General features: G+C 45.6%; 1 protein-coding gene across 1 annotated transcript in view; it reads right to left on the reverse strand.

The window, feature by feature from the left end:
* Positions 1-594: 594 nt before the first annotated feature.
* The window catches only part of opn7b (opsin 7, group member b), a 43602-nt gene continuing 23541 nt past the window's right edge, over positions 595-20655 (reverse strand). Inside the window, exons 2-7 of the mRNA XM_086212828.1 lie at positions 11771-11947; positions 8659-8746; positions 8406-8568; positions 5654-5781; positions 2047-2381; positions 595-1965 (exon numbers count right to left, since the gene is read on the reverse strand). Coding sequence (XP_086068954.1) covers positions 1486-1965; positions 2047-2381; positions 5654-5781; positions 8406-8568; positions 8659-8746 — 1194 coding nt within the window. The 5' untranslated portion in view covers positions 11771-11947 and the 3' untranslated portion in view covers positions 595-1485. The remainder of the gene's footprint in view (positions 1966-2046; positions 2382-5653; positions 5782-8405; positions 8569-8658; positions 8747-11770; positions 11948-20655) is intronic.

The raw sequence follows: 20655 nt of genomic DNA on the forward strand, positions 1-20655 counted from the left end.
TGTATTTAACACTTTTATACCATCCCCAGTATTTCTGAACAGATTAGATATTTTTCACAGCATCAGAGACTTAACTGACAACATCAAATGCAATGTAAAGAATGTAATAACAGCATTGTTTTCGAACCTCTATACACACACACACACACACGCACACACAAGTATACATACAGTATATACACATACATGTACACACTATCTATCTATCTATCTATCTATCTATCTATCTATCTATCTATATCTATCTCTATATCTAGATATATCTATATAGATAGATATATCTATATAGACATAGATATATATCTATTCTATCTATCTATATCTATATATCTATATCTATATGTATATATCTATATCTATACATACACACACACACACACACACACACATATATATATATATACATATATATGTATATATATGTATATATATGTATATATATACATATATATATATATATATATACATATATATACATATATATATATACATATATATATACATATATATACATATATATATATACATACATATATATATATATATATATATATATATATATATATATATATATATATATGTATATATGGGACTATTTCCTGTTTACAGCTCATCACATTCAGCCTTGTTTGTGTCTTTGAAACTGGGGCTGCAAAATATCGGTCAAACGCATGTGTTTGTATGTACCCATTCCGGCATATCACAGTGCAGTCCACAAATCCCTGGAGGACAAACACAAAATACAAACTCCCATCGTGGGTCACATGATTCATACTCTAGAGGTTTCCCCTTGATTGCATTTAACTTTATTCACAGCAGCTGATGGAATTTAGAGTTCAATAGGTGCACGATAAACTGTTATAAATACTGCACAAGAACTTTCTGATGGTTTAGAGTTTCATATTAATCCATCCCTCCATGTTCTCCCTCTTCTCCTGTTCAGGGTGGTGGGGGTGGAGCCTATCCCAGCAGCCTTCCCCCTGGACAGGTCACCAGTCCATGGCAGGGCCAACACATAGAGACAGACAACCATTGGCTCTCCCAGCCACGCCTACGGTCAATTTAGAGTCTGGATTAACCTGGTCCCTCTTGATGTCTTTGGACTGTGGAGGAAGCTGGAGTACCAGAGAGAACCCAGCAGGAACAGGGAGAACATGGAGACTCACCCAGAAAGACCCCGTGCTGCAGCCGGGGCTCCACCCACAACCTTCTTGCTGGGGGGCGGCAGTGAGGACCACTGCTCCACTGGGCCGCCGCTACACAAGTTAACGTTACCTGAAAAAATACTGAAATATTGAAGTGATTGCATGTTGGCAGTGTGACTGGTGGTCATGCATTTGGGCTGTCACACATATCTGAGGCATGAGAAGTTTTTAAAAATTCCACTTTTAAACTCCACCATGAAATGAATCATCTTTCAATCTTTGATCCTGTCATCTTTTTCTTTCTTCCATGTCCTCAACGCTTCCTTAGTCCTCTAAGCATCTACAGAAAGTCGCTCTGAAGCTCATTGGACAGCTGACTGATGGCCACTTCACTGTGCTGTGATCCTGTAAGTATCCTGGCAGTCTGCTGAAGGCTGTAGTCTGTAAAGATTTCCCTGGTACCAGTGACCATTTCAGGACAAGGGCAGTGTCTGCAGGTCCCATGGTTCTCTGGCAGCCCGTTGGATAACCGTGTAGAGTTGCACTCCTCTTTTTGGGGCTCTTTCTGTAGGAAATTGTGCTGACATCCACAGAGCGTCCTCCTGCACCGGGCCACATCCCGATACAGGGACTTTCGGAAATTGGGCTTGAAGACAAGATAGATGATGGGGTTGTAAAGGGTAGAAGACTTGGCAAAGATAGCTGCCAGAGCAAAAGCCATGGGAGGAACAGTTGATGGGTTACCAAATGCTGCCCACATAGACACAATAGCGTAAGGACTCCATGCTGTCAGGAAACCAATACAAACTGCCACAGAAAGCTGAAAAAAACAGGACAACACAGAAAAAATGTGACACAAACATTCAATTATTATCTGTAATCTTGGAAACTGTAAATGTACCTTGATAATAAGTGCATGAGCATTGGTGATCTTGTTTTGTGGGGACATGTGTTGCTGCACTGCTTGGCGGGAGCCCCGCACGGTCAGGAGGATAAAAGTGTAGGACAGGAAGATGACTGTGCAGGGAACAATGTAGCAGAAGAAGAAGAGGCATATGATGTAGCTCATAGCTGCAGAACTCTGGCTGGGTGCATGCCAGTTGATGCAGCATGCTGTACCATACGGCTCAGCACCGTATTCTCCCCAGCCTGAAAGTGGTCCGACAGCAAACACTCCAGCATAACACCAGACTGTAGCAACAAGCTGGCAGGCGTGGCAGTGCGAGAACTTGTTGCCTGAGAGAAAAGCACAACAGGGCCACAGTGGGGAAACCATCAGACCAAGTCCTGAAGTTTACAGACGTAACAGCAACAAATGTCACTGACGTGTGTAAGCTGAGATAGAACTAAATGTATAGTGTCCAATAAATGATAAACAACTTATTAAAATGGAAATGACAGATTTGACAAGGATAATGAATGCTTCACATGGGTATCATGATCATGATATTGTAGCACTGATTTTACTCAGTGATGCATCACTGCACATTCTCATATTTTCTTTTCACTGCATATCAATGCCCGAATCCAATTAAACACATTTATTTCATACATTAGTCCCTCAGGCCAATACATATTCTGACCTCAAGCATGTTCAGACGAGGGATCACATGGCCCTTTGGAATGTACATGTGAAGTTAGCAATGTTTATAATGCCAGGAGCCCAAACATCAATATTATTTTGTGAGAAAGTGGGATAGTTTAGAGCCTGTTAACTTTGAGGCAAAAGTATGTGGGAAAAATCATTTGAGAAGCTACACACCTTGGTACTCTCCACCATCTTTACTACCCTGTCAACGATATGAGCAGTAGTTTTTTCTGGCACACACTGCAAGTATTGTATTAGTGATAATGTGTGAACCACATAGAGACAGAATTTACCACAACTGCTCCTGCTATGCTTAAAACGACAAACCTAACCCTAACCCTAAACCCAACAATTGCCATGGTTACAACTACGACTGCTACTACTAGGACTTGATAATATTTCACTTTGTCATCTGTGGCATATCTGGTTGTTGGAAGTTGGATTCACAGTAATCAATAGTCACAAGATTGATTTTATTCTAAATGAAACAATATTTATTGAAGGACATCAACGCTGATGGCTGACAAACACGCCCACATCACACTTCTGTATCCTATGGTGGAGTTTCCTGTCAGAGTTTCACCTAAATGTGTTCCTTTTACGTTCCTACTGTGTTTTCTTGGGTGGCAAGATGGTGCAGTGGTTAGCCCTGTTGCCTCACAGCAAAAGGTTTCCAGGTTTGAGCCCTGGCTCGAGCTCGGGCTCAGGGACCCAGCCCACCCCAAACACCCTTAATGAGGGCCTGAGCTCGGAGGTACTCCGGGGAAAAGACCCTATTATGTTTGCTCGTTTGAACTTCTGCCCTCAGGCAGACGCTATAGAACAATGGAAGCCCGGACAAACAGACTGATAAACAGCTTCTATCTCAGAGCCATAACTGAACTAAACAAAACATAGTCTGGATACTGGAATTCCTCCCAGTGAAATAAAGCACTCTGTGCAATAATGACTGTGTATAATAACTGTGCAATATTAACAGTAATCACTCACCTTGTTTATAAACAGGTTGCAGAATAGCAGCATTTTTAATTTTTTTTATTCTTAAACTCTTATGCTGCTTAATCTATTGTGTTTCTTAAGTGTTAGGTTTTTTTTTTATTGTGTTAAATATCTACACTTACTGTATGCACCTCAAGGTTGGTACTCAAATCTTGTTGTACCAGTTGCGATGACAATAAAGCTCATTCAGGCGTGGCTGGGGGAGCCAATGGTTGTCTGTCTATATGTGTGGCCCTGCCATGGACTGGTGACCCATCCAAGGTGACCCCGCCTCTCACCTGAAGGCTGCTGGGATAGGCTTCACCCCCCACCACCCTTAACAGGATAAGAGGGAGAAAATGCCCCAGCCCCAGCCCACATCACCTGCCCCAGCCCAGTCCCAGCCCTAGCACTATCCTTGTCCCGAGCCCTTGCCATTGCCCAAGCTCAGTCCAGCCTCACTTCAAAACGAGAATTAAATTAATCAATTTCACCTCCTCATCTTCTGCCCAGAAAACCAAGAGGACAGAGAACACACTGCTTGTATATTTTTCTGCATGGTTTGCAATAAATGTTTGTGCTTAGCGTGGAAGGACTTTGTTAGGGGGGGTCTCATGGAGCTGCCATCTGTTGGAGCGTACCAACTAGTTTACAAACAACAGCCTCACAAGGCAAGGCAGTTTTCTTTGTGGCCCGTTTTCCCCACCAGTTTGTCTCCAGGCTTCATGGCATCATAACAACATCCTCTGCCCTCAGAGCCTCACATCGACTGAGGAGAAACTCCATAGAAAACCTTGAACAGGGAAAAATGGGAGAAACCTCAGGGTGAGGAGGGGAGGAGGATCCCTCACCAGGAGGGACAGACGGACAGGAGATGTTGGTGCAGACAAGAAAAGAGTTTATAACACAGAATGGAGGAAACATGGAAATGTTAATAACAGTTGAAGAAGGAAGCTTCTGGAAGGGGAGGCAGGGAGAGCAAGCCAGCTTGATGGGGGACTGGATGGTAGACTGGTTCATGGGAGGGGAGGCAGGGAGAGCAAGCCAGCTTGATGGGGGACTGGATGGTAGACTGGTTCATGGGAGGGGAGGCAGGGAGAGCAAGCCAGCTTGATGGGGGACTGGATGGTGGACTGGTTCATGGGAGGGGAGGCAGGGAGAGCAAGCCAGCTTGATGGGTGACTGGATGGTAGACTGGTTCATGGGAGGGGAGGCAGGGAGAGCAAGCCAGCTTGATGGGGGACTGGATGGTAGACTGGTTCATGGGAGGGGAGGCAGGGAGAGCAAGCCAGCTTGATGGGGGACTGGATGGTAGACTGGTTCATGGGAGGGGAGGCAGGGAGAGCAAGCCAGCTTGATGGGGGACTGGATGGTAGACTGGTTCATGGGAGGGGAGGCAGGGAGAGCAAGCCAGCTTGATGGGGGACTGGATGGTAGACTGGTTCATGGGAGGGGAGGCAGGGAGAGCAAGCCAGCTTGATGGGGGACTGGATGGTAGACTGGTTCATGGGAGGGGAGGCAGGGAGAGCAAGCCAGCTTGATGGGGGACTGGATGGTAGACTGGTTCATGGGAGGGGAGCGCAGGCCGGTGTAACAGCAGGGAAAAAAGGGGGGGTAGGGGGGCGATGCAGGCAGCGGTTGGTGCAGAGAGATGGAGCTCTGGTGGATCTGAGGACACACAGAGAGACTGAGAGACACCAAGGACAAACTACAACCAGTCCATCACAGGGCCATCAGGAGCAATTAGGGGTTCAGTATCTTGCTTAAGGACACTTGGACATGGTCACCAGGGGAAGTGGAGATCGAACCAGCGACCCTTCGGTTACTAGACTGCCACTCTACCTCTGAGCCAGCCCCATAAGAATCAAATATTTCAACAGGATAATCAATTCAATGAAGCAGGAGCCTGATCGATTCATAGATGAGTGACTGGTAGTCCTACCATAGTTTGGGCAGCAGACCTTGAGCCAGCAGACGCAGGAGAGCACGGTGAGGTTGGTGAGACTGCACAGGCCAAACAAAACGCCACAGAAGGCATAGACAGTGCATGTCACCTTATTAAACATCCACCTGAAACCAGACAGAAACAAAGGAGCGGAACACGTTACCGATGGACACAGCAAGTATTCCAAGTTCTAAGTGTATATCAAATAAATACAAGATGTACACATTGTGGAAGAAGTATTATTGAGAAAAATAGATCTTGCTGAATTTGTTTGATATTTTATCCACCTGTTGAAGTTGAGGAGCTTCAATTGGGAGAAGTAGGATCTGAAACTGTTACTTGCTGTAGCAGCCATATTGGATTATTCACTTTTACAAAATCTGTGACATACCAAAGGCTCTGTTTTAATCATGCCTGACACTGGCGCTCAAGCTCAGGCATCATCACTACTTTGGACTTGATCAAATGGCATTCCACACAAGGCTTCCTCGCCCTCGCCAAGTGAACCTGCTCCATGTGCACCAATGGTAATGAGGCCTGCTCCATCTCCTCCCAGACCTGCCCCAACTCCTCCCAGACCTGCTAGACCTCCTCCCACACCTGCTTCTCCTCCCAGACTTGCTCCATCTTCTTCCAGGTCTGTATGTATGATGTATTTTATTAGTCTTGTCACCAGGGTTAAACATCGAATAAGAAGTGAAACTATCGAATAACCGTGAAGGAGTAGAAAGTACAATAATTCCCTTTGAACCTGAGAGGAGTGGAAGTACAGAGTAGCATGCAGTAGTTAGTCCAAGCTCAAAACTGTACACAATCGTGAATATAAATGTTCTTACCAACACTGGCTGAGTGATATGGTTCCTTGTTACACTTCCAAAAGAATAAAAGTGTGTATATAATAATGAAATCCATCCACCCATCCATTCCCTGCAGCTAAACCAGATTCATTTTGCCTCATTTGTCCATCCATCCATCCATCCATTTACTACTGCTTATTCTGTTAAGGGTGGTGGGGGTGGAGCCTATCCCAGCAGCCTTCCCCCTGGACAGGTCACCAGTCCATGGCAGGGCCAACACATAGAGACAGACAACCATTGGCTCTCCCAGCCACGCCTACGGTCAATTTAGAGTCTGGATTAACCTGGTCCCTCTTGATGTCTTTGGACTGTGGAGGAAGCTGGAGTACCAGAGAGAACCCAGCAGGAACAGGGAGAACATGGAGACTCACCCAGAAAGACCCCGTGCTGCAGCCGGGGCTCCACCCACAACTTCCTTGCTGGGGGGCCACCGTGAGGACCACTGCTCCACTGGGCCGCCAGTAATGAAATCATGAACTACTAATCATGTCAATATGTATAGTACTTTAATTTATGATCCCTCATCCTCCTGTGCACCTCTGAAAATGTAAACAAGCTAATCAGCTAAACGAAGAAGAGGGAGAGAGTTTTTAACCATCTCATTAGCTTATTTATTGTATAAACTTGTTGATGTGAGGCCTGAAGGAACGTTCTCATGCAGCCACTTGCATAGCTTCAGCCTACAAGTCTTCTCGTCAGTCTGGTGGAGAAATATAGAATTACAATTTTTGTAAAATTTTCCGTTATAAATTTGATCCAATTGAAAATGCAATCTGTCTTAGTTGTGTTTGCCAGAAAGCTCACTTGTCGTAAAAGAGAACAGGATTCTCCCATGTTGCAATGCAACAGAACCACAGGTTAGGACACGGCAAAACCCGGTGTCTCTGCTGTTTGTGTGGCTGAATGTGATGTGTGATTGACACGAATTTGCCTTTTTTTGTCTTACCTTGAGCTCTGCATAGATTTCTAGATAATACATGTTTTACCTGGCGGCACAGTGGTGCAGTGGTTAGTGCTGTCCCCTCACAGGAAGAAGGTTCCAGGTTCGAGTCCCGGCTTGGGCGCAGGGTCTTTCTGTGTGGAGTCTGCTTGTTCTCCCTGTGCCTGCGTGGGTTCTTTCCGGTACTCCAGCTTCTTCCCACAGTCCAAAGACATGCAATTGGGGACGAGGCTGATTGATACTCTAAATTGACCGTAGGTGTGAATGGCTGTTTATCTCTATGTGTTAGGTGAACCCCACCTCTTGCCCGTAGCCGCTGGGATAGGCTCCAGCCCCCCTGCGACCCTGAACAGGAATAAGCGGAAGACGATGGATGGACATGTTTTACCTGACAGTGCACGTGTCAGGTAAAAGGGGGGTTAAAACACAGGGAAATCCATGTCAGGTGGCAGGTTGGAGGGCTAGAGTATTCACAACATGCTCGATGATGTTTGAGTCTTTTAACAACACCACATTTCACAATATCAGCCTCTCGCGGCACTGACCAAACCTTAACATCATAGACACTCATCATAGAACATTCTTATTTGACATACTGGATTCCATATCAAAATCATTAATTACATTTTCTGAGCAAGAAAACCATGTGAACCCTCTTGTACTGAGACATTGTTGAAACAAAGAATTCAAAATGTCCACAATGACTTAAAAAACATTCTGCAGAAGCAAAAGATGCCTTGATTGAAAGTTGATGATTAAAAAACTGGAGACTGAGGTTATTCGATTAAATTCCTTCAATTGTTCATCAAATGTACGGAGAACACAGTGACTTCCAACTTCAAAGTTGATCCATTGAACTTTTTTTGTGTTGGAGGGGCTGCTGAATTTTGTGACTTGATAATAAATGAGAGGACACAGAGGAAGAGTAGAGCAGATCTGCATGGGCACTCACATGTGAGCGTAAGCTGAGGGGATAGCCAGTGGGAACAGAGACACGGTCATGCTCAGGTCACTGATGGCCAGGTTTACCACAAAGAACTCTGCAGGCTTCAAGGACGACTTCTTTCGAAAGGCAACAAACAGCAGGATCCCGTTCCCCAGCACCGAGAGCACACCTAGGAGACAGAGTGCCGGGATATTTAAAAGTGCATAGAATTCACTTCATAAATTGTTACACTGTATGAAAACAAAACAAAACAACCAACCAAAAATGGTATACAGAGTTCCCATGAGGATGTCATTTTCTTTTGATATTCTGGACTCTAGCAGAAATGTTTCAGAGGCATTTCCCATCTGGAAGACACACAGCCAGATAAAAGGTTAAGAAAAGATTACATTTTTGTTCAGTCAAATGCAAACTCATTCCAAAAGAAGAGCTTGATGCCTCAGTTAGAGACATCGACTGTTCCACTGCCCTCAAACTCCTGCTCACTGCAGCTCTCGGCCACGATGCTGTGTTTCTAGTGAGGCTAAAAACCTGTCAGCAACATTTTTCTGAAAACATCAGCACATCAAGGCTTCTGGACACTTGGATGACTTTGGACCAAGAATATGACGGTATGGAGGCATTTTATCCTACTATTAGGTTTTTTTTTTTAACGTTCAAATGTTGGTCCCTATTGTCTTTGATTGTTTGGAACGTTGCTCAGTGGCTTTCCTGTGAAACTTCAGCAATGTTTTGTGGGCTGTGAAATTTCATCTGACATTCTGTCAGAGTGAGGGCAAACGGATGATGACATTGTTTTCATTTCTATCGCTTCAATAGAACTTCAATAACAGGTGTAATCAGAAAACCTACACGACTACTTTAAGTAGTTCTACTGTGTTAATCTCTCACGATAACCAACAAGAATAAAAATAAAACAAGAGAAAAGGAATGAAACATGAATTCCAGCACATTTCCTCTTCCAGTGTAGAAGACATTTCAGTGTACAAAATAAATTCCATCCATCAGCTCAAATTCAAGCTCATTCAGGTTTTTACTTGCAGGAAGAGTGTAGCCTGATGATCTACGATATTCCTCGAAGCCATGACAAGTTGCTGATGCAGTCTTTTCTTTTAGAGGAATTTATGAGCACCAATATTATGAAAGTGTATTGACAGGCTTTTGATTGACTCAATTACTTCACCTCTGCTTCCACATAAAAGGGAATGAACAAAGGAAAGAGACATGTTGAATCACTTGGGCTCAAGGGTTTGGGATAAATTCCTACTATTATCAAAGAGAAGCAGAGATGAGCACTTCCCCTCCTCTGATGTTTAGTGGAAACATCATCTGGACTTTGCTCTTGCAGCACGACAGTATTTACCTCTACTAACACACATAAGCCATTTCAAGGCTAGTTGTAATGTTTGTATCCGCAAAGAATTTTGGTGCTGCTTACAATTTTATTTAATAAGCACTTTTCTAGAAACTCAGACAGTTTACAGAGAACAGTAAACACATTAAAACAGGGTCATTCAAGCAAAATGTATTGTCAGTCTACAGTTAACACACGCTGGGGTCACAGGCTCCAACATGGCTCCTTTGATGGGGCTTTAAAACAGTGGATAACTTGTTGCAACTCAAACCCTGCAGGGTCTCAAATTTCACAATCAGAATTTCATCCGTTTGGTCTGATTACAATTGTATAGTGGAGCTGCACAGTTGAAATATCGACAAATGTTAGCAAATGGCAGTAAGTAGCTCAGCCATGTGTCAGGCAGGGACTCAAGGCAGGACTCAGAGAATAAGTGAACAATAGGTTTTGTTGGAGTCACAGGAGACCCGAGACAGAGTGGCAAACAAATGGCTATGAAAAGACTAGACCCTAAACTCTGAAACCTGAGAAACAAAAACACTCCAGGAAGAGAAAAAGCTCTAATCAACAGAAACAAACAGGGAAACACAAGACAACCTGACAGAGAAAACCTGACTAAATAAAAAATAAACCAAAATAATCGACTCACGCGACCAAGCAGAGGATCTAGGGTAACCTCGAACGACTACACAAATCACTCATAAATGAGGATAAACTAAGAACTATGAATATTTACCAAGCAAAGAATTTACAAACAAAAATCCACTCTTTACAAGGGAAAACAAAAGGGCTATGAGCCTAAAAAAATCATTCATCACGAGGTACAAACAGCTTACTTCAATGGACACTATGGCTGTGGGCCTGGACGAAGACACTCTGGCACAAAAAAAGGGGAACACACACAGACTATTTAAACACATAGGGCACCCGTGGAAACCCTTAGGGCAATCGGCCTGAGACACGAGGAAGGGCAAGTGACCTGAAACAAGGAGAGAGTTACTTCCCAAAATATAACCGGAAATGACAGGACAAAACAAACCCAGGACAAGACAAGCTCACCACGGTGTGACACCATGTACATGTCTGTGTACATTCTTGTCCTCCCAGCCTCACCTACAAACACCATATATGAAATGCAGAGAGATTCACTTGGCTGTGATGAGCTTAATACTCATTATGTGAACTCATTTGCGCCTGAACTGAATGGACAGTGATTTATATGAAAATAGGATTAATATCTGCTTGTGCTTGTTGCACTGGTCTACCTGGCATTATTCCTTTTCCTCATGCCCCACAGAGTGCGTTGTGATGACATGCTTCCCTATTTTGAAGGTTCCCACAGATGTCCCGCGGGGCTGCGCTGTGGTTGAGAGAGGAGATGGGATGTGACGATGCTTAATGGAGGCCAGCAGACGAGGCTTAATGGAGGAATGACAACTGAAGCCAACATACCAGCAAGGATCATCTGTTTAAATCTTAACGTCAACATCAGCTCAGATTGTTGGTAGTTTGTGTGGTCTCATTGTGATTGGAGGAGTGTGTGACATAGTCACAAAGCCATTGTTCCACCCTCAACAATCAGCACTGCACTGTTAGTGCAGAGGAAAATATTAGAGTGTGGTGTCGTAGTTGATTTTCCCTTAATATGATAATGACACTGCTTGCTGCTGTTAATTTCCCTCTATTTCCCTGTTAGCGCCACAGGCTGCACTGCTGGAAAATTCACAGATAAAAATGTATCTTAACAGCCACTGCAAGGGAGACATGAGCAAGTATTCTTTACAATTGTTATGGTGTTATTTATTATAAAGATAGATATCTATGTATAGTTATCTATATCGATATATTTGCGATCTATTGGAGCCTTGATGAGGCCTGGCTCAGATTAATAAGGCTGGAGGAGAAGAAACCATGATGTTAGTGCTATGCAGACATACACAGGTGGAAACTGTGTGCAGCCTCTCACTTAGCTTTTATGTTCCGACCACTGGTCTCTCATTGGGCTAGAGAGATTCACCTTGTCCTGAGAGCATTCTCCACTCCCCGATGTTTTATTCCATAGTAGATTGAGAATGCTGAAGGTGGAGCTGAGCTCTGGAGGGATGTAAGAACTGACAGTTCAGCTCTGGTGGGCTCTGGCCTCATTTCAGCTCCAGGACTTTCTTCTCTGTATCCTCGCATTTGTCTTTCCAATCTAGGGAATGTTTTTTCAAGGGGAAAAGGACACATTAAGGATGATTATTATCAGATAATTCAGAGTTAATACTACTCGCTACTCTGAAAACTATGTTTGACTTTTTTTTTTTAATGTTCCACATTACTGTAGCATCCTGGCATCCACATGTAACAATATTTCAAAAACAGAAAATGCAATACTGAGATAATGACACTATTTTCAACATCAGTTAGCTATTGAATATCGGAAGGGCTAAATAAGTGGGAGTGAAGTCAACGCGTGAGTGTTTTTGAGGGCTCAAATATTCACAGCTGGTTTGAACATCCTGAATTGTAGGTGGAGATGTTGTGACAATCACTCTTGTCTGAAATCCTCATCGCTGACATACAAGTGACAGACTGCCAGACAGCTGAAGACTTTCATATTCTGTTCCAGTGAGTGATTCGTCCCTCATAAGTAAGAGTCTGTGTGGCTGATAGGTGTAATGATAACAGTGTAACAGGAATGTTGCGTCGAAATTAGTTTTCTCTCTGTTCCAAAAAGTAAAAGCTCCCAAAGAAGCAAAGAGTAGATCTGCAGAATATGTAGAAGCCACAGAAATGAACAGTGGCGCAGTTCCACTTTCCAACTTTGATTTGTTTTCAGCTGAGCGCCTCAGAGCCAGTGGAGCCAGTTTGTATCTCTTTATTCAGACCTCACAATATGGATGGGCTATCAACAAACCTTCAACCAATGGTGTAGTCCCTCACTGCAGTCATCACCTGGCAACACCAGCATACTCTGAGTTTGGATGCAGGTACAAGAGGATGTCTTGACCTGAAGACATGTCTGAATATGTATCACCCTCTCTTTCAGTTTAGAATGTCATATTTTACTCTGTGATATTCAAAATACTGTTGGGTGAGAAACACTTTTTTAATCATCATTTGCCATTCCTTGAAATAGCAGAATGGAAAACAATGAAAATATCATTACTCCCTCGATATTCTTGAATTCTTCTTCATGGATGATTTTAGCTGACAAATGCAGACAGCCTGAAGATGAACCTTCAGTTTCCACCCACTTGTCTCATCTTCGTGACTGGGTTAGGGTTTGCCCTTCTGCCCTCTGTAACCCTAAAAAGCACAAGACACATGAACTGTCTTTCTGAGAGGGTTAAGTGTAGAAAGAGGCTGATGTGCAACTGAGAACGGGAGCAGGGTGGCGAAGGGGACCCCTTGCTCACTCTCATCCATCTGACAGCAAAAAACATGGGCCCATCATTGTAGAGGACATAAATTACAACTTAAGCCTGACAGTCTCTCTCTCTCTCTCTCTCTCTCTCTCTCTCTCACACACACACACACACACACACACACACACACACAATAACCACAAAGACAGAGTCAAAGATTAAGAAAAATGGGTGGGTATGAAGGAATGGCAGGCTACATATATAATTAAAGGATGAAAGAAATCCTGAAACTGTCAGACCAACGTGACTGAAACCAGAATAATGGAGATATGAAGAAAATTTTAATGTCTAATATCAGAAATACTTAACCCCCCCCCCCACACACACACACACACAAAGCTGTACAGTTCCATTCAGAACGGTACTGTACTAAACAAGTACTACACACTGTATGTACTGTATGTGTTGATGGCCACTGACCAGCCTCTTGTTCAATCCAGAAACTTGAAGATATCCTGGATGTTAAACTGTAACTTTCTCAGAGACATATATGAGCAGGACATAAGGTCCCTATAACCCTCCGCATTCTCCAGTTCACAGCTGATTTAATGATTTCTGCTGCTCAGGCATGGTGCACACGATCAAGGGGAGGGGGGCTGGGATGAGGCAAGTTCTGCAGTCTAAGTGCTGGACTGACAAATGAGCAATAAAGAGAGCAAGATCAATCAGCAAGGGTGCTTGTCTGAGAGGGAGAAGCAATGATCCACAACACACAGCAGGGGAGCTGGGAACTCTCAGCCAAGTCAAGTCAGGTTTATTTGTGGCACCAAACCCCAACCAAAGTTCTGTCCTGACTCTGTCCAAGTAGAGCAGGTCCAGCACCTCCCTCCGTCAATGAACCTCCACCCAACAATTCTCCATCAGTAGCACATCCTGCAACAGCAGCCACCAGAACCTTCCTTTACCAGCAGGAAGGTGGAGCAGATCCAGGATCAGTGGGGACGGACGTCTTTTGATAGTGAAGTACAGCAGTAGATGGGTGAAGATGTCTCACTCCCTCCACTCTCCACTTTCACGTTCACAAGCTTGATATTTTGGGACTGGACAAACAAAAGGACGACACATACTAACCCTTCCATGTTTCCTTCTCCTGTCCTGAAAATTCCTAGTCTAGTCAAAATGTACTTTTTCGACTTTGTGGCATAATTTCTTTGGCACATCTTTGCCTGCTACAGGTACTTTAGTTTGTTTCTCAATCTCAAGTTTTTTTTTAAGAATCTAAGAATTTGTGTTTGTTGTACCTCTGCGTACCTGAATGACTGACTTGTCTTCCTTTAGGCGAGCTGGTGGGGGTCGAATGTGGGTGAAAGTCCTTGATTTATGTGACTTGTGACCAGCTTCTTGAGACACTTTAAGATAACTAGAGTAAGAGGCACTGGCCGGTAGTCATTGAGACTGTTGACGGTGGATTTTTTGGGACAGGGATGATGGTGGAGGACTTCAGGCAGGGTGGGACAGTGGCATGTGTTAAGGATGGGTTAAATATTTTAGTAAAAGCCCCTGTGAGCTGGTCTGCACAGACATTTAACACCCTACCCGTGATGCCGTCAGGTCCTGCTGCTTTCCTGGGGTATACTGACCTTGGCACCCGCCTCACGTCGTGCTCCCCCACTGTGACAATATGGCTGGTGCTGGCTGGTGAATGTGATGTAGTCACTTGTTGAGTTTTTTGTTCAAAGTGGGCGAAGAAGCAGTTTAATTAAGCAGCTAAACCCAACTCTCTTGACCCCCTGATCAACAACCACCACTTTCTGGCCCGCTGCCCAATTTAGCGAGTGACGAAATGTTTAGCCGCATGCGTTCATTCCATCGCTGGATGTCCAGGTGGTGCTTAGATAACAACGTGGCTCATCGACAATTGGAGCTCCTCTGGGGAAAGCCTGGTCTGATTAGGAGAGATGGCATCCATCCTACTTTCAGTTTGTTAATGTTAATTATGACCATTCAGAGTACAGCAGAGTTACATATGGTGTACCACAGGGTTCAGTTTTAGGACCAATTCTCTTCACTCTTTACATGCTCCCATTAGGTGACATAATCCAGAAGCACTCGATCAACTTCCACTGTTATGCAGATGACACACAACTTTACTGGTCGATGGAGCCAGACGACACAAGCCAGCTTACTCATCTGCAAGACTGCCTGAAAGACATGAAATCCTGGATATCTTCTAACTTCTTAAAGCTAAATTCAGATAAAACTGAGGTCATCATGTTTGGACCTGAACCCCTCAGGGACACACTCTTGAATCAGATCTCTACTCTAGATGGCATCACCCTAACTTCGAGTACAACTGCAAGGAACCTTGGGGTCATTTTTGACCAGGACCTTTCCTTCAGCTCCCACATAAAGCATGTGACCAGGACCGCCTTCTTCCATCTGTGAAGTATCGCTAAGATTAGGAACATCCTTTCCCAGAGTGATGCTGAAAAACTGGTGCATGCATTTATCACTTCTCGGCTGGACTACTGCAACTCTCTCCTGTCAGGATGTCCTAAATACTCCCTAAAGAGTCTCCAGCTGGTCCAGAACGCTGCAGCCAGGGTTTTGACGGGAGTTAAGAAGAGAGAACACATCTCTCCACTTTAGCTTCTCTCCACTGGCTTCCTGTAGGATCTAGAATCCACTTCAAAATCCTTCTACTGACTCATCAGGCTCTCAATGATAAAGCTCCATCCTATTTGAAAGAGCTCATTAGTCCCTACTGTCCCACCAGAGCACTCCGCTCCCAGAATGCAGGTCTGTTAGTGACTCCCAGTATCAATAAAAACAGACTGGGAGGTAGAGCCTTCAGGTACCGGTTCCTCTACTGTGGAACCAGCATCTCTCCATGGGTCAGAGAAGCAGACACTTTAACTACGTTTAAGTCCAGGCTTAAGACCTTCCTCTATGACAGAGCCTTCAGTTAGGACTGGTTCAGGTAGCTCTGAACCATTGATAGCTATGCTGCTACAGGCTGAGACTGCTGGGGGACACATCAGGTTACATGGAGCCCTTCCCTCCTCTCCTCTCCTCTCCCCCTCTCTCCTCCTCTCCTCCCTGCACATTTTTGGAACTGTCACTACCACTACTTGTTGCACTTTGTAGTTTGGCCTTGGTGTCTCGCAGTCTCTCTGTGTTTCCACAGATCCACCAGAGCCCCAACCACCGCCTGCATCACCCCCCCCCCCTCTTATTCCCTACTGTTACACCAGCCTGCGCTCCCCTTCCATGAACCAGTCTACCATCCAGTCCCCCATCAAGCTGGCTTGCTCTCCCTGCCTCCCCTTCCATGAACCAGTCTACCATCCAGTCCCCCATCAAGCTGGCTTGCTCTCCCTGCCTCCCCTTCCATGAACCAGTCTACCATCCAGTCCTCCATCAAGCTGGCTTGCTCTCCCTGCCTCCCTTTCCATGAACCAGTCTACCATCCAGTCCCCCATCAAGCTGGCTTGCTCTCCCTGCTCTCCCCTCCCATGAACCAGTCTACCATCCAGTCCCCCATCAAGCTGGCTCGCTCTCCCTGCCTCCCCTCCCATGAACCAGTCTACCATCCAGTCCCCCATCAAGCTGGCTTGCTCTCCCTGCCTCCCCTCCCATGAACCAGTCCACCATCCAGTCCCCCATCAAGCTGGCTTGCTCTCCCTGCCTCCCCTTCCATGAACCAGTCTACCATCCAGTCCCCCATCAAGCTGGCTTGCTCTCCCTGCCTCCCCTTCCATGAACCAGTCTACCATCCAGTCCTCCATCAAGCTGGCTTGCTCTCCCTGCCTCCCCTTCCATGAACCAGTCTACCATCCAGTCCCCCATCAAGCTGGCTTGCTCTCCCTGCTCTCCCCTCCCATGAACCAGTCTACCATCCAGTCCCCCATCAAGCTGGCTTGCTCTCCCTGCCTCCCCTTCCATGAACCAGTCTACCATCCAGTCCCCCATCAAGCTGGCTTGCTCTCCCTGCCTCCCCTTCCAGAAGCTTCCTTCTTCAGCTGTTATTAACATTTCCATGTTTCCTCCATTCTGTGTTATAAACTGTTTTCTTCTCTGTACCAACATCTCCTGCACGTCTGTCCGTCCTGGTGAGGGATCCTCCTCCCCTCCTCACCCTGAGGTTTCTCCCATTTTTCCCGGTTTTCTCAGGAGTTTCTCCTCAGTCGATGTGAGGCTCTGAGGGCAGAGGATGTTGTTATGATGCCATGAAGCCTGGAGACAAACTGGTGGTGAAAACGGGCTACAAATAAAATTGCCTTGCCTACTTTGGATGGTGCATCTCTCTTATCTAGGAACAGAGGCCAGTTTGTTAGCCATACTAATCCCTGACAAGCACCCAGAGTTCAGACCAGCAGGCAGAGCAGCAGTTTAGCACGCCCTCTGCTGGTTCCTTCGTGTTGTCACCCACCCAGCCTATAGAAACTGTGTCTGGCTGTATAAGCCTGCACCCAAATCTGGAGGAGTAATTTATAGCAACTTAGTTCAAATTAAAACCACTGCTCCAGCAAATCAACCCAATACAACTATTAAATGTGGTTTGCTAAATATTCCATCTCTTGCATCCAAGTCTCTCCTAGTGATATCCCCAGCTTCAACCCTGATCCAATACATGAGCGCGGAGCTCCTCCAACTCCGACTCCACCGAACTGCTCGTCCACCTGTACTGCATCACTTCCCGGACATCTATCGCCCTCCTCACCGGAGGTACATCCACCGCGGAGCCAGACGGAGCTATCGCGTTGATGACTCCAGCGCCATAAACTCCATCTGGTCCTCCACCCGCCGCCATCCTCCGAGATACACCCGTAGGAAGGTGGACCACAGCGCGTTAGCCAGCCTAGCCAGGTCGGCTAACGTCGCCTTCTCCAACCAGCTCTGCGACGTCAAACTGGGATTATTCAAGATCCGTTCCCTCACTGGCAAGGGACAACTATTGCAAGACCTCCTCCTCGACCGCAAGTATGACTTTCTTTGTCTGACGGAGACGTGGCAACATCCTGATGACTTCTCTCAGCTGAACGAGTCTACTCCTCATGGGTTTGTTTACACCTGTCAACCCCGTCTCACCGGCAGAGGTGGAGGTCTCGCGATAATACACCGCGAGACTTGGAAAGTCTCGTCTGTTTCAGTGCCTGTCTCTCAGTCATTCGAGTCTGTGGCACTACAGCTGAATGGACCCACTCCCGTTGTGCTTGTGAACATCTACCGCCCACCTAAACCAAATAAGGTCTTCATTGATGAGTTCACTACATTCCTCACCCAAATCTGTTCACTCTCACCCAACATAATTCTGTGAGGTGATTTCAATATTCACATGGACAACACAGATCACCCTCTCACTAAAGATTTCACTTCTTGCCTGGACAGTTTTGGACTTCAACAATACATTGATTTCCCCACCCATAGTAAAGGCCATATTTTAGATCTAGTGTGCTGCTCTGCTGTTGCCTTAGGCTCTAGCATGTCTGACCACATGCTTATCTCATTCACCCTGAGCCTGACACTTTCCAAAACCAAACAGTCACGTATCATATCCTTCCGTCACATTAAAAACATTAATATAGCAGACTTCAAATCAGGCATTGACAGTTTCTCCATCATCACCCCCCCATCCACCCCGGATCAACTGGTTTCTCTTTACAATGATGGTCTACAGACTCTGCTCAACACACTCGCCTCCCTCAAGACCCGGACCGTTTCCTTTCCCCACTCCGCCCCCTGGTTCTCTCCTCTTCTACGTCAACTGAAAGCCAAAGGACGTCAGCTGGAGCGGCTTTCTATAAAAACTGGACTCACTATCCACAAACAGATGTTCCATGACCACATTCTTCAGTATAAAAACGCACTCTCCTCCGCCAAATCCCAATATTTCACACAAGTCACTGCTGGTGCGGGGAACACCAGGGCCTTGTTTTCACTGGTCAACAATTCACTCCGCCCCCCTGACTCCTTCCCCCCTCACTTCTACTCCACCGACCACTGCAACTCCTTGATGTCTTTCTTCAATACAAAAATAGCCACCATCCACCAGCAACTGACCCCTCCCACGTCCAGCTGTCCACCTCCATTTGTCCCCCACCCCCCAGCCCCCTTCCTCTCCTGCTTCCAACTCTCTTCTGCCGCTGATTTATCCAGACTTATCCGGAAATCCAAGCCATCCACCTGCCAACTTGACCCCTTGCCATCCTCCCTGGTTATAGCCTCCCTCCCGTCTCTGCTGCCCCTGATAACTGCCATCATCCATTCCTCCCTCACCTCTGGTTCTCCCGTCTGGATTATTGTAACTCACTTCTTTTTGGTCTCCCACACAAACTCCTCCATCAGCTTCAGTTGGTCCAGAACGCAGCTGCCGAATCATCACCAGAACCCCTGTCATCAGTCACATCACCCCCGTTCTACATCAACTCCACTGGCTTCCCATAAAACACAGCATTGACTACAAGATCCTCCTCCATACATTCAAAACCATCCATAACCTCGCGCCTTCATACCTGTCAGACCTTCTCCACACCAACATTCCCACCCGGTCTCTCAGGTCTTCCTCCTCCATCAGCCTCAACGTCCCCTCCTTCCGTCTAACCTCCATGGGGGCTAGAGCCTTCAGTTGCTCTGCCCCTCGCCTCTGGAACTCCCTCCCTCCTGACATCAGAAACATTGACTCCATTGACACCTTCAAAAATCATCTCAAAACTCACCTTTTTAGACAGGCGTATGGCTGAATGCCCTCTCTTGTGCTCTCCTAGGGACTTCTGTTGTTGTTCTTTTAAATCGTGCATGTTTTATTTTATTTATTTATCTATTTTAAACTGTTGTACGGCGACCTTGAGTGCCTTGAAAGGCGCCTTAAAAATAAAATGTATTATTATTATTATTATTATTATTATTATTACTGAACGATTTAATTACTAATTATCAAACTGGTGTATTAGCACTCACTGAAACCTGGGAGCAGCAAGATGAGTGTGTTAGTTTAACTGAATCTTCCCCTCCTGGTTACATTCACTACCATGTACCTCGCACCACTGGCAGAGGAGGAGGAGCTGCAATCTATCAGTCAAATTTGGTGCTTAACCCTCCACCTAATTGTTCATTAATTCATTTGAGAGCCTGACTGTCAGCTTCTCCCACCCAGACTGGAAAGCAGAGAAACCACTCTTACTTGCTGCTCTTAGAAGAACTCCCTGACTTTCTGTCTAACTTGGCATTGAACTCAGACAAAGTCATTCTAGTGGGTGACTTCAACATCCATGTGGACGTCAATGATGATTCTCTGGCCACTGCGTTTAAGTCGCTTCTTGATTCTGTTGGCTTCTGTCAGAGGGTAAACAAACCCACTCACACTTTTAATCACATCCTCTCCTCTCCCCCTCTCTCCTCCTCTCCTCCCCGCACATTTTTGGAACTGTCACTACCACTACTTGTTGCACTTTGTAGTTTGGCCTTGGTGTCTCGCAGTCTCTCTGTGTTTCCACAGATCCACCAGAGCCCCAACCGCCGCCTGCATCGCCCCCCCCCCCTCTTCTTCCCA

Source organism: Aulostomus chinensis, chromosome 9, assembly GCF_037954235.1.
Source record: "Aulostomus chinensis isolate RoL2024-O1b breed Wild chromosome 9, RoL_Achi_v1.0, whole genome shotgun sequence".
NCBI classification, from domain to species: domain Eukaryota; kingdom Metazoa; phylum Chordata; class Actinopteri; order Syngnathiformes; family Aulostomidae; genus Aulostomus; species Aulostomus chinensis.